This window comes from Anomalospiza imberbis, chromosome 1 (genome assembly GCF_031753505.1).
Source record: "Anomalospiza imberbis isolate Cuckoo-Finch-1a 21T00152 chromosome 1, ASM3175350v1, whole genome shotgun sequence".
NCBI classification, from domain to species: domain Eukaryota; kingdom Metazoa; phylum Chordata; class Aves; order Passeriformes; family Viduidae; genus Anomalospiza; species Anomalospiza imberbis.
In genome coordinates this window covers 51,241,186-51,255,977 of record NC_089681.1, presented here as the reverse complement: position 1 = coordinate 51,255,977, position 14,792 = coordinate 51,241,186, and the positions used below count along the sequence as shown (strand labels likewise).

At 36.5% G+C, this 14,792-nt stretch overlaps 1 protein-coding gene across 13 annotated transcripts in view; it reads right to left on the bottom strand.

Annotated features, from left to right (window-relative positions):
- PTPRM (protein tyrosine phosphatase receptor type M) overlaps positions 1–14,792 on the bottom strand; it is a 445,815-nt gene that overhangs the window by 48,688 nt on the left and 382,335 nt on the right. For all 13 annotated transcript variants that reach the window (XM_068192138.1, XM_068192146.1, XM_068192169.1 and 10 more), the window contains 3 exons: positions 12,471–12,558; positions 6,760–6,836; positions 3,955–3,991 (listed from right to left, as the gene is read on the bottom strand). In XM_068192138.1, coding sequence (XP_068048239.1) covers positions 3,955–3,991; positions 6,760–6,836; positions 12,471–12,558 — 202 coding nt within the window. The remainder of the gene's footprint in view (positions 1–3,954; positions 3,992–6,759; positions 6,837–12,470; positions 12,559–14,792) is intronic.

Sequence of the window (14,792 nt, the reverse complement as noted above, 5' to 3'; positions counted from 1 at the left end):
TAGAGACTCACTAAAAGAAGCTACAACATAGCTCAATAAACTACGTGAGCTTCAGGAGACACAGAACAAATAAGTACAAACCCAATTATTTTTTTCCTGCTCAGTAATCAAGGTGAGACATCCTAGATCAGAAGTCATACAATAGTCAGAACATCCAGCAATGTGTGTGAGAATAAGAACTGTAGAGATATTCAACCTAATGGTCTCACGGAAGGACCAGGTTAAAATTCATTGATTACCTAACTCCTGCAAAAAAATAACTCTTAGCTGCCAGTAAATTGAACAGATCATACAAGAGCACGATACTCTCCTATAAAAAGAAGAATTATATCTATGGGAACAAGGGATATATAAAGCAAAATAATGAGTTTTAAATTGCACCAGCCTGCTGGTTCTGCATGACCCAATATCCTGGCTTTTGATGAGGGATTCTTTTTAATCATGGTGACTCAGGTGCAGATCCCATCTGTTGATGCCAATTACAGCAGATCACCAAAAGTCCTTATTAGCTGTAAATTCAGTCTACCACTTACATTATATTTATCACATAAAGGAAAATTGACATTAATTTAGTAATTGAAATTGCACACTATGAATGTATTACTCTTAAAAGCTGAAGTAAAATAATTTTTGGTATTTAGTTGAGAAAGCCTCCATTAAGAAATTCTTTTAAAAAATGTTTCCTCCTCTAATTCAAGGTAGCAGCAGGATGCTATGAATGCCAAGGTGGAAAGCTACCAGTCTGCACGTCAGACTCTGGTTAGTATGGAAGACAGTAACACTTCAATAAACAGGTGATTAGGCAACTCCCAGCTCTGTTAAAAGCAGATTGGTAGTCTATTACAAACTGATTAAATTTGCCACTTCTTCACTTCAAACAATTATATTTGCTCATTAACACTTGATATGTTGAATGCAGCTTAAGAACATAGGAAAATTAAATATCAATCATTCTAACTCCTCAGAGATTTAAAACTGACTCACATAATGATATTTTCCTTCAAAGAACAATAGGCATGTGCACCTGTGAGAGCTGCTGTGGAGGAGAAAAGGGAGGATGAGAAAAGTTATTTAAAGATTAATGAAAAGTAGATATCAAGGGAATTAAACATGCAGCCTAACTGTCGTGCTGCACCAATGTGTTTGTACATGCCTGATGAAAGTGTGCTCTAAAACAGAGCATGAACATCGCTGGCCACAGCGCGAGCTATGGCACACGACATGCTCGTTGGTAAGGCTGACCTAGAATAGAATCATAAAGTATCCTGGGACCTACAAGGATCATCAAGTCGAACTCCTGGCCCTGCATACATCAGCCCAAGAATCCCACCATGTGGCTGAGAGCGTTGCCCAAATGCTCCTTGAACTCTGGCAAGCTTGGTGCTGTGACCACTTCCCTGGAACATATGGAGGCATACTCTGACATGTGAAACAAATGTGTTTCTTTCATAGTTAATGTTGAGTCCTAAAGGAGTTCTGGGGATTATTCCCAGTTACTTTATCACCTTTGCAAAACACAGAGACTGCATTTTACTGGAAGTGTGCTTTGTCAGGAAGCCGGGATACTGGACAGGAACACTAACTAGCCTTTAAACAAATGCATCTATCAGGATATGGCAGAGAACCATGAAAAGCAGAAGAGTATTTTTAACCCTATTGTGATGTTGGGAAAGCTGAGATAGAGGAGGGAAAAGAATCTTTCTCATGATTCTTCATCAGGCCACAGACAAAACCAGACAGAACACATGAACTTTTGAGATTACTGTTCTTCATTCCTGCAAACTAGAGGTACAAACTCTCTTTCCAACTGACCTTAAAAAGTAAGATGTTAAAGATATAAACCACAAAAAACATCACAGCCAGATAATTTTGAGCTTGCTGTGAATTGCATGCTTATTTTAAAATTAATTTTACATTCTTCAGAGAATCTATTTCTTACTCATTACACCATGGGAGGAAGGGGTTAGGCATCCCTGTGTGCACTTAGCTGCACCTACATAGAAGATATTGATGTAACCCACCCCCAAAATTGACAGCTGCAACAGTCATATATCCTTTACATCTTGGAAGAACATTAGTTTCTACTCCTCTTATTCTCTTTCTTGACTAGGTATGACACCATATGAGGAAAAAAAAACTTTCTTGACACCTTATGAGGAAAAAACATGGCAAAGAAACTGTTGGGACTTGCTGGTGGATGTGATAAACAGACCTTCAGCACATTATTCATACATAATTACATACTTGGTTTTAAGACCTGAAAGTATAAAACTTCAAACTTGATATTTGCTATTCAAGTATTATGATGATTGCGATAAAAATGATGATTAAATTGTGATAAATATTGTGATAAAACAGTATTTAAACTTTAGGTGGGGACCTCTGAGAAAGATATCTAGATCTTCTGGTCAACTTCCTGATGAAAACTTACTGCAAGCTACAAGTTAAAGGCCAACTGTTTATCTTTTTATTTTTTGTTTCAATTAAAAGTGAAAAACAACATCATTAGGTAAATGTTAAATGGAACAAACTATTTCTTCTTTGAAGAGGAGGGTGTAAAAGTCCAAAATGAATAAATCAAATGCTGCATTTTTGTTCCTGTCTTCCTATCTGGCTGAAACCATGACACTAGCTTGTCTGTAGAGACTGTAGACTAAGGAACATGGTGGGTGGGCAGCAGAAGTGGAAGATGAAGCACTTTTACATGGCTCATATTCTAAGATCACAAATTCTGAAAGTATAAAACTCTGGTCCAAAAGTGTAATGTTGCCACTAGTGACTTGGTCCTGGAAATGACATCTGTGCCCTGCCCCACTGTCATCTGACATGAAGCAGCACCACGTTTGAGACTGTGGAGAGCTGAGGTATAGCAAAGTATAGATATGAAACCATGAAACCTCCCACTGGTTTAAGTGTGGACTGGAGGCAGCAGACTCTGGGATATTTAAGAAACAACTTAAATCACAGCAAGATGCCTTATTTGACATGGTCAACATTTTATTTGCTTTGATAAAAAAACATTAAAAAGTATGTGATCTCTAAATCCAACTCATGCTAAGATTATTCTGAGCATATTATACCCAGTACTCCAGCTGGGTCCCTTTAAAGGTTAAAATAACATCTGTGAGTGGAGCTCATCTTTTTTAGATCCATGGGCAAATGTAGGAAGCTCTGTCACAGACTATCTATTACAAAAAAGATTCCCACCATCAGTGGAGGAACTATCAAATTTTCACACACGCTATCCAAGCAAAGGTAGGAGATTGGCATATTGTTCAATATTATGACTAAGTAATCACAGAAGACTCATTCTTCCCATTTGTTCCAGCTCTGAACTTGACCAAAAAAATAAATAAGGACTGCATCAGAATGCACAAATTATGTCTTTGAAGACAAGTACAAATTGAAAATTAATTTGTGTGTTGATAGAAGAATAGGCTCTTTTTCTCGAGCAACCATTTAAATGACGGCCTGTAAAACTGTCTCTGTAGAACCCTGTGATGAATCCTCCTGCCAGTTTTTAGATGTCTTTTGCTCCTCTACCAAAAGATGCTAGCTGAAGAGTTTTGTATTTTAAGGACTTGGAGCCTAGTTATCATTGAACAATTATGAGAACATACATTTTCATGACACTGTTGTCTCTCTGAACAGGTACAAAACATTTCTACCATGACTAATTTCTTTTTTCATGAGTAACATAATGCTGAGTAACTTCTTTGAAAAAGGATGCATTTTTACTCAAAACCTATTTTAACACAAAGCTAAAGGACTGCTCACTTGAAATACCTGAAAATTCGGTAATGATTCAGTTTTCTTGCTTCCTACCTAAGTGATTGAGCCAACTCTACCCTGGATATTGACTGTGGCAAGAATTCATGTTAGAGACAATGAACTGCAATCCAAATATAAAAACCTTAGCCTCACATAACAGGAAGGAAAGGGTGATAAACTTACCTTGTGTAGCAATGTAGTGATTTGGTCTATGATAACCCTAGAATAAATTGAAAGGAAAAAAAAATCAGCAATTTGCACCTTGGCTATGTTCTTACAAGTGAAACTTCATTTAGGATAGTATTCAGTAAATGTCACAACAGTACAAAAATGTATTAGATGCAAAAGTTCTTTTCAGCTGGGGAAGGGCAAGTGAGAAGGGTAACAAAAGCAAATGTATTTTCTGCAAAATACTTAAGTTGCAGCCTTGTACATTAGGGGCCAGAAGTAATATGTTCTTTCAGTCCCTTGTTGGCTCTGCTGAAAATGAACAGCATGAAATCCTCTCTAGCCCTTGCAGTTAATGGCACCAGGTGCTCATAAAGTCTGAGATATACCTTCACCTATTGCTGTTGACTGCAAAGCCTATCCCTTTTCAACAGTTAAAAAATGTCAGATTCACATTCAGCCTGGGGAAGGCAGGAGGGCATGGTGTTCACTCTGATCATGGTGGTTTGTTTATGTTTTATTTCTCAACAGTAAAAAGGGCGATAAGTTCTTTGATTAAATCATTTGTTGTGAACATACTTTTACAAGAAGAACATAATACAACTCTGATGACAAGAGCAGCTTAATCACAAGTTGGCCAAGCAAGGAAGACCAATACTCTTTGCATTCTTTGCAAAATGGAAAAGGTTGCCAAAATTTAATGATAGCATTTTTAAGTATTTGAATTTCTGATGTGATGGGACTGTCACCAAATGCTGAGATCATGCACCAGTATGCTGATCACTCCAGTTGTAGAAATGTTAATATTTGAATAATGGTTATTATGCATTGTCAGTTATCAGCAGGAAGAACTTAAGGCTGTAGCACGCATGCCATTACAATTTCTTTATGAAAGAGAAACAGGAAATGCAGTGATACAAGGTGGGAAAGAATCAAAACAACTGAAGATACTTTGAATATTACAGAAAGAATAACATGAGTTACAGAACTGATTTCTTTACATGACACTGAAGCAAAATTTGGAAGTTTGTGGTGGTTTTTTTTTCCTGCTATGTGTTACCTAATTCTTAGTGCCTGGGATCAAACACTTCCATTTCCCAGTGAAAAAAAGCATGGGAAGAAATACATCATAACCACTGTGTCTATGATGGTGCCATTCCCTTATTAACATGTTATACTGACAGCACGACGACTCCAGCAATAACTGCATGCAAGAGCAAAATTAAAGCTACTTCTGTAGTAGAAAAATCAGTGTTTCCAACAGAAACCTGATTAGCAAGATTATAAACAAACACGCTTTGTTTTGTGGCAGAGTTGTCTTTGGAGGGTGTCTCTAAGCTTTGCAATGAAGCCATCTGCTGAGGATGAGAAAAAGACATTTTTTGTTCTCTGGCATTATTTCTTCTAGGGCCACATTCTCTCCATGCATTTTTACTCCATAAGCAAAAAAAAAAAAAAAAAAAAAAAAAAAAAAAGTTGCTATGCAGATACCTATCAGCATTTTATATGAAACTGTATAATCCAAATTTTTATTTCTCATATCTCATAATATTTTAGAATAAGATCCAAATCTGACACAAGGACATACTACTAGCCTAAAATGAGAACAGTCCCGAATGCTGGAGAAAATATGAAAGTGAATTAAAATCTAAGTCCCCAGTGTGAACTCTCTCTTTGCTTTCATGACAGATTACTCTCTTCAGAGATTAGCGTGGCATATAACTAAATATATTTCCATATGTGCCTTCACTGCTTGGTGACTGTGCTACTCTTTCAAACAGCAAGGGACTGAACAGAAATCTGAGCTTAGTCTAATAATTCTTGAATGTGCTTATATAAACATAAATAACAAGAGATATCTTCAGAAAGTTCCCTCAGACTTCATATTGTTACAACTGAAGTACCTACTTTTCTTGTATAGCTCTAGTTCCTCCATATTCTGAGAAAAAAAATCTGTTACATTACTGTTTCATAATAGTAACTAAATTTGAACTGCAAAATCTGACACCATTTTTCAAAGATATAACTGCTGAACAAGAAATCTTTAGCGGGCACAGTTTCTCATGAAGCAGCAATTGTTTTACTTAGCCTAAAATCCATGTGAACAGTAAAATTACTAACTTTGCTAGCCATAGACTTCTAGCTTTAGACAAATAGCATTGGCTTTTAAAATATTTTCAATTCTACTTTTGAGCTCATTCTTTCAACCAAAAACACCTTGTCTCTTAAAGAATTTATTTTAATGTAAAACATTAAGTTAACATGATGCAGAATGAACAAAGAAGCCACTTTCAATAATTAAACAGCCTACATATTTAATGAAATGTCTTGCTTGCATTAGAAATACTGGTTAACAGCTGCAGAATATACTTTGAAGGCGACTTAAAAGTGCAGAGATGACAAGAGACTGCAAATCTCTGCATTAGGCATTACAGAGTTTTGTCACATTAATATGCAAACAGCTTTCTTTTAAATGTGGAATGATGCCAAGCTGTTGACAGAAAGAGAAAATAACATTTTGCCAGCCCATATAAGCACCAGCAGGCAAAGTAGCCATACAGTGTTCCTGGCAAGGTTTCAGTCTAGTGGCAGTTGGAGGAAATGACTCATTTCATTTACTGATTGACAAACCTTTGAGGCTTTTCTCTTCCTTCAGTGCACACCTAGCTTCCAAAGACAGCACTCTCCAGTGCTAAACAATGTTAGCAGCTGTTACTAGCTGTGGTATCTATTATAAATTGTGAATACTGTGAGAATAATAAGAGTTTCCTCTTTGACTGAACACAACATTAAGCTTGTTGACTACATCAGGATACGCACATCAATGTAATTCCCATTGATGTAATCGGAACTTGTTTCTCCTTCAATAGGCTGCAATCTCACTCGAGAATGATCATCTAAAAAGGGAACAATGGAGAGGAAAAAAAAGTAATTAAAGACATATTCAATAACATAGGCCTAATCAAAATATTCCTTTATAGTCAAACTGAAACCTTAGCAATTGGAAGTTCATGCTTATTTTGTTGGACATGAAAACTGTATCTACACTTAATTCTCATTTCAGTCATTCACAGGCTTTCCAAATCCCCTCTAGTTTTCAGTATAAATTTCTTACATCTTATAATGTGAAACCCATTACAATTATCACTTTTGCCTTGACTCCCTGCTTTCGTCAATAAAATAACATTAAGTTATCAAAGGTTTATTCATTTGGAAATGGTTCTGCCAGTACTGAGGAGGAGCGGGTCATTCAAGACATACTGCCACCTCAGATTTCTTGAAGGAAACTCATTATCTTCTCAGTAAGAGAGAAAGCAAAACACAGTAATGGCAAAACCCAAGCAGAAATACAATGGCTTTGCCACTTAATTTTGCTCCACTGTGGTCATCTGTATCTATCCAGGACTGTGAAAACAATTCCAACTTTATTTTCTAAATTCTACTGTGAAACATCATGGCATGAATTCATCTCATGACAGCTGCCTCATCTTCTCTGTGATATACCAACTGCTAGAGGCTAGTTCCCACTCTGCACACGAATATCTGTAAGATGGCAGGACTCCTTCTCTGAGACTTTGTAAGCTCCTCTTGACTCTTGAAGTTCAAAAGCAACCACAAACAATGACTTTTTCCAAATGCTGCACAAGTTGTAGATACAACAATTTGAGGGTAGGATCTCAAGGATGGAGAGATGGTAAGCAGCCACTATATTGCTGCTTTGTTTATGAGGTACTCTTGCTAATTAGATACCTGTGTATTATGGTTTGCTGCCTGCCTGCTGAGCGAATATTACTTGCAGCTGACGACAGACCTTCATGACAGTTGTTATGGTGTTGTAAATGTAAATAATCATTGAAACACCCAAAACTTGCCAACCATGCTCTGAACAGCTATTTCTGAAGTTTTAAAATTCCTAAAAGATAGCAAACAAATGAAAGAGCATGAAGTAGCTTAAAAACCCAACTTCATTAAAAGTAGCATAATTTCGGCCCACACTACGGTGGAGGAAGACCAGGGCAAATGCTTCTTAAAATAACATTGCTTTAGAATTACAAGTCAAGACAGAAATTGGTCAAGGTGAATTCTTTACCTCTTCCTCTTATGCTCCAAGGGTTAGGAAATAGAGATCTCAGAGCCTCATTTATTTCCCTGGAATTCCCTTGGGAGAGAAAAAGGGCGTGCTACAACCCCAACACAGTAAATCAGAATGAATCAAAATTCCATCTCCAGGTTCCACACAGGTCTTACATTTCTATTTTCTTGGAATTATTTCATTCAGCAGTCTTCAAGAATGAGGTTTTCAAACATGCTGGAATATTTGAATCAGTTATGTTAGAGCCTCTTTAGCCTCTTTATTCACTTTTCCAAGAATAAAAATTTATAGAGCTGTGACTTTTCATTGCATAACCCCAGCTTGTCTGACTCTACCAAGCTATTCTTATCCAAGTGCTTTGCTATTCCATGCTTAATTAAGCTATTTATCAGTTTCTTCAGAACAGAGGTTCGGCTCACAGGACCTTAATCCCAAAAATCTATCTTACTTAAGAAAGATACTAGGGAACTTTCTAAGCTCCACCCATAGCTGCTGCATTTACAGTTTTGGGACCTGATCTAACTTCTGCTAAAGTCAGCAGACTCAGAAGTCAAGCTTGGACTCATGGTGTATCTTCATCTATATTTTCATGATTTCCCACATCGTTGCCTTACAGGCATTCTCACCAGGACAACTCGGGCTAGTAAAGATCTACATTTTCATATTTCATGAATTACAGAGGGCAAGGTTCAGTTGCCTAAGCACAAAACATCTCACGGCACTTTACATAGCCACCAGGATATACTGCCTAGCTTTCAGCTGCCACTGTGGAATAACACATCTCTCATATGTACTGTGCTGCATTCGTTGGTCTTGCACAGATGCCTCAGGCCACCCGAAACGGCCTAATCACATGTCTATATTTAGGTAACTGAAACCCCTATCTGATCACTTGCCTAGAAATAAATTCCATATTGGACAAAACAAGCTTAGCTTTTTCTCCCTAAGAAACATCTTAAAAATATAACTTTCTGTAATTTGACTGATTTATACAATCAAGTAATATGCAGTATCTTTTAATTTCCATTATTTTGTTACTTTTCTTACAATAACTCTTGCTTTGAATTAAGCAAAATAAAGAAGTTACTTCATACCTGTATCTCCATATAATCTCTTTCCTTTTTATCTTCTCATGTGAATTTTTCTTAGTACTGCATTCTCAGCTAAGTTTCTGGGAATTCTGGACGTAATGGACTGTCCAATACCCGTTTATTTGCAGTGGAACTGGAGTGACTCCCTTTTTTTTATTGATTTCAGAACTCAAGTTAGCTCCTTACTGCATGGCAACACTTGTTAAATTGAAAAAAAATCCTTTGTGTCAACACAAAGAAATGTTACTGTGTCTGGGCTTTGCTTATGTCAAGCAGATTTAAAACTAAGAAGTACATGAGCCATATTCTTCAACACATGTGTTGATTCTTAAATAGTCTCTAGATTAACTGTCTATGTTTTTGAGGTATTTTTTTCCTTTATACTTCAGCTGATCTTGACAATTTATGCAGCTTTTAAATACTCTTTTTTCTATCTCATTGTAATTTTGATACCCTTCCATTAAGAGATCTAATTTAACTTTCCACTGATCACTTAAGCTTTCAAAATTATTTATCTTAGAATAAATTTGTCTTTGTGTAATATGGTAATGGATAACAAATATAAGCATTTTACTCTCTCTTGCCTCATGTTACCTACAACATGTGTGTGCCAGCCTGCAAACTGTGATCTCTAACAAGCCCCTTGAGCCCCTGGTTGATTAGCGTGCCTAGCCAATAACCCTTTCCTGGGACGTGCATTCCCGATCCTCTGCAAATCAAACCTTCTATAAATGTCTCACCTAAAATCTTTAGCTGCTTTTAAAAGCTGTGATCAATACTCTCCTCTCATTTAGTCAATATTGAGTGAGGTAAAAATAAATACAGAACCCCTCCCATTCCCTCAAGATCTCTCCTGAGGAAAAAACAAATAAATTTTGCCAAAATCCATGCCTAACCCCACACAGTTATGGCAGAAACATAATTTTTCTTAGGTGATGAAAGATTCATTTAGCAGGTTCATGCTGGGTATAGTTTCTAATGAGAAAACATGAATGTTTTTTTGTCAGTAAAGAAAGAATATGTTTTCTGTGGGCGACTAGACTGTGATCATGATTCAACTTTTTGTAGCCACTGTCATAAAGTGGGCAGGGCACACTTGTAGCCAATTAAATGTACCTCACTTGGGTAACATAAAGCATACTATGATTTTGACAAGCTCCTGCAATGCTGGATGCTTGTTGCTATTGTTTAAGCTCCTTCCGAGAACAGTAACAAATACAAGCAATAATATAACAGTAGTATCTTGGGAAAAATTAAAACAAAGAGGGTAAATGGATAGACAAAAATATGCTATGCAGCAAAAATATACATTTCATTATAATTATGTACCCATAGTTAGCGGCATCTAAACCGCTGTATTTTTAAGTGTTTGAACATAGCATAAAAGAGCAATTTATTAAAATGCTTTTAAGCTAAAGCATATACTTTATACAATTATCTGGGACAAATTTTCAAATGTAGACCATTCAAATTGTACCCTCAGAGTCTGAAAAATACAATTATTTATCTAGGGGAAAAACACATAAAATAATTTAAAAGTTAACTACCCCATTGGTATACACATATTTACAACAACAAATGACAAATTGAATGATGAACTGTGGGCAGTTTCAACTTTTCTTTTAAGATAATGCCTTTAATTCTAGTAGATCTTAATTTTATCTTGAGCTGTCTTTGTTTTCACAGCCACATAAACAGGAAGTGTTATTGATAAAAACTCCATCCAACTCTCTCCCTCTGCTAAATACTGAGGACATTTCAAGTAAATTGAGATCTAAATGTCCTGAGTTATATTTCGCCTCTTAGAAAGCCTTCAGTATCACTTGTAATTGTCATTGATTTGTGTATCTAATATCTTTTATGTGTTCTCCCTTGGCTATTCATCACTTGATTACCTCAGACATAAATCACTAGCAGCTTTCTAGCTTTCTTCAACCAAAGGGTGTCAAAGTTTAAGGCAATGTCTAACATGACATTAAAAGAGGGGAGTGACACACTAAACCTGACTACAAGAGAAGATCTATTGTAATAGGCTTGGACTGGAAAAAAAAAATCATAAAGCAAGGATAAGTATAAAGCTACTTTGCATTTCTTATTTTTGACTTTGATATTTTTACTCAAATGATTAGCTGTTACTTATATAATGTATTGCTACATCCTCACAAAATAACAAGTTTGTTGCACATTAAATAGTGCTTGGAGGGAAACAAGCAAAACCATATCTAGTTAACTTATCTGCTTTTGCATATGTGCCAGCCCATCATGATAATCACATTTCTCTAGAAGATTTAATTTCCTTTTTCAGTATATAGCACAGTGCACATCCAAAATACACAGAAATACTATCATATCCACTCAAGACCATGTGGTAGATGATCTCTTGCTCAATTTGCCTCTGCCTCCATGTGCATTTCCTGTGGGTTCTCATTCTGCAGCAAGCTACAGAGCTGTTTTTGCAGACAGTCTCAGCCTCGCTGGGCCCTATTCACATCACTAACTGTAGGTCATTAAGCTGGGAGCTGTTTTCTCTAGACACTTGCGCTGCAGCGAGGACCCCCTGAGGTGGTGATTCAGAAGCATACAAATGGGCTCTATTTCAGAACCCTTTCTCCAGAAGATCTGTCCTCTCTGTCAAGTCCACACGGTTCACTGATGAGGAAACCTAGGCAGATATGTGCCTGGACAAACACATAGGTGCTGAAGTTTGTGCAAATGTGCACTACATACTCCTTCGTCAGGAGTATGTTCAGACAATCAGCATGGATTATTCTTCTCTGCTGGGTTCTGTATGATATCTGAATTCAGCAGTATCATTAAATGATCCCTCCTTAAAGACCACTCTTCATTTTCATGCTTGGTGACGGCTGCTTATTTCTCTGCTTTTACCTGCTCATGGTTATCTGGCTGGCTGTTAAAAACACATACACTCCCCATCTTAAACTTAGATTTTAAAGTGAAAAAACAGGACAGAACCAGTACTGTCTGCTCCTAAAATACCCAGAACCTAATACCAAGGTATTGATGTGATCATGGGTAGTCTTGTGCTAAGGTGACAGGAACAGTTTGGGACCTGTTAGAGCTGAGTACTAGTTAAAGGTGCTGTTTTCCATTAGCCATACACTGATCACAGGATGGAAGGTAGACAGAAAGGCAGTTAAGAAAAAGCATTAAATCTGACAGTTTTCTCAAGGAAAAAAAAAAAAAAAAAAGGAAACATTTTCCCTCATTTTTATCTTCTTAATTAGGGAAAAGGAATACAAGCCTGGTGAGAGCACAAGGCTGGTGGTCATTCTTATCCAAATCTGAAGGGAGTTAACAAAGTGCACAATTATGTTGTCAACACTCACATGCAATGATATTCCCATATCTATTTTTCATTCTGTTCTCATCTTTCTTAGCTGAATCCCATGGTGCAGACTGTCCTTCAAAGAAACTCTGAAAAAAGGAAAGAAAGTGACATTAAGAAAAGCATGCAGCAACAGTTACCTTATGGCTAAACGAAAGAGAAAGGCAAACAGTACTTGTGGGTATTGTTGTTAAAGTGTCATTTAAATGATTCATTTATTGAGCAAAAATATGAGTCTCCTGTTTAAATGGTATTTATGCATAGCTCCAGATGTTACTTAAAATTTGACATGAGATTATCTGTGTAATAGCAAGAAGAATTATTTGCAAGTGAAGTGCTATTAAACCTTTCCAAATCTGTGTTCTTGCAACACTAAGAGTCCTTCACTTGTGCTATCCACATTCCCCATATAGTTCTCATACACACACGTGAAGCTGAAGGAGCTTCATCATCAGTGTTGAAGCTGCTCCAGTATTTGACTGTAGAAATTACGGACTGTACTGATATGTTTTATTTTTGACATATCCCAAGTTTCATTTACTTGCTGGCAGATGACCTCATGGATCAAAACACACACAGGCATTTAAAAAAAACATGGATTCAACTAGCACACGTCTTTTTTTCTCTTAAGCACAATTTACAACACCACTGCGATGATTATTTTCTCAAGAGAATAAAATCAAAGTGATTTTGTGAAAGATATCTCCTATTCACCAAACTGCTGTCCTTTAGCTAGTAAATCTCATGTAAATAAGAAAGTTGAAAGTGCTAAAAGATTATTTTACATTAATAAAACACAGAAGCTGTCAAAAGGGCAGCAAGCAAGTTGTTATGTCCTATATGTCCTGCGCTTTCTGTGGTGTAAAAGAGCATTTGCACAATCTCCTAATTTATGCACTGTATCCAAAAGTCATATGATGGAGATACATTTTGAAATTTTGTAATGAAATATTAGCCTTGTGTTAAAAAATACTTTGTTGCCAAGCAAACTACTGGAATTATATAATGATTATGACCAGTCCTAACTCATGTTTTCATCTTTTTACTAGAATGATCAGGAAATTAAATATTTTGTACCAAACTAAATAGAGAAAACACTGCTAAGTTTTTATCTCTTGCAAGATCTCAAGACATTCTGAGTGGTTTAAAACAGATAATGTCTATAAAATCATCTACTATTACTGTCTTTTGCCCTCAGATTTAAAAAAAGTTGTTTTTAGAATCCCAATGATTTCCAATAACAAAGTCAAACCAAACCCTTGATCTCTTGCTGAAGTCAATAGAACACAAGGACATTCAGTGTCTAAAACGGCTATTCTTTTCACAAGTTTCTTAGAGTGCTTGTTTCCAATTTATGATCTAGAAATCCCTAGGAATACAATGACTACTTCTAAAATGTTTATAAATAATAACTCAAGAAAACTGTAAGCCTTGTCAGTGCTTCAATTTGTTTTTCCTTCATCTTTGAAATTTGAAAATTTCCTTTGAAAATTTTTAACCGTTTGGAAACTGTAATTATTAAAACCCACTAATACAAATAAATTTCTCCTTACTCATACCATCATTGAGTACAGCTCTGAGAAACACTGATTGCTACAAGCATAGAAGAGTGTAACCCTGTGAATCCTAAGATGATTTACAGCTTTGGGGCTCTTTGCCAAAAAGGCATCAATTGTTATCTGATTATAGATTTGCCAATGGCATCTAAAGCAAGCAGGCCTTCCAACTCCAGAGCACTCTCAACCCAGGCTGGATGGAAATTACTTGTCTAGTAAGTCTGACCAAACTGCATAAGGAATGACTCTCTGTGGGCAAAGATCTATGCCTCAATTACTTGCAAAGTTCAGACTCTCAGACAACGCTGGGTGATGAACAATTAAACATGGTTAAAAGCAAAGTAGAAATGGAAATGGTCAGCAGCAAAGCTCCAAAGACACAACAAACAAACAACTCATCTGATCAAAAATTTTCAGACAGCTAAGTAGACTACTGAAAATTCTATTTTTTTTACAGTCCTTCTCCTAGAGATTAATGCACAGAATTGATCCATAAGACACTACCCAGTAAGTGGTTTTGAGTTTAATTCAGTAAGCATTACATGGGCTGTTACAGAGAAAGAGTCCTGCCGACACAGCTTCTGAGTCTAACCTTGAAATACAGAAGACCCAAATATTCTCCAAGGGACGTCTTGCTTCTCTCTGTCCCACTAACGAACTTTTACAAAATTGCTTTAAACCAATCAAATAAAGTAAATCTCTGGAGGCAACTGGGAAAGATTTAGGTGGTGCTGAATTCAGGAAAGAAATACACTGGACAATGTACT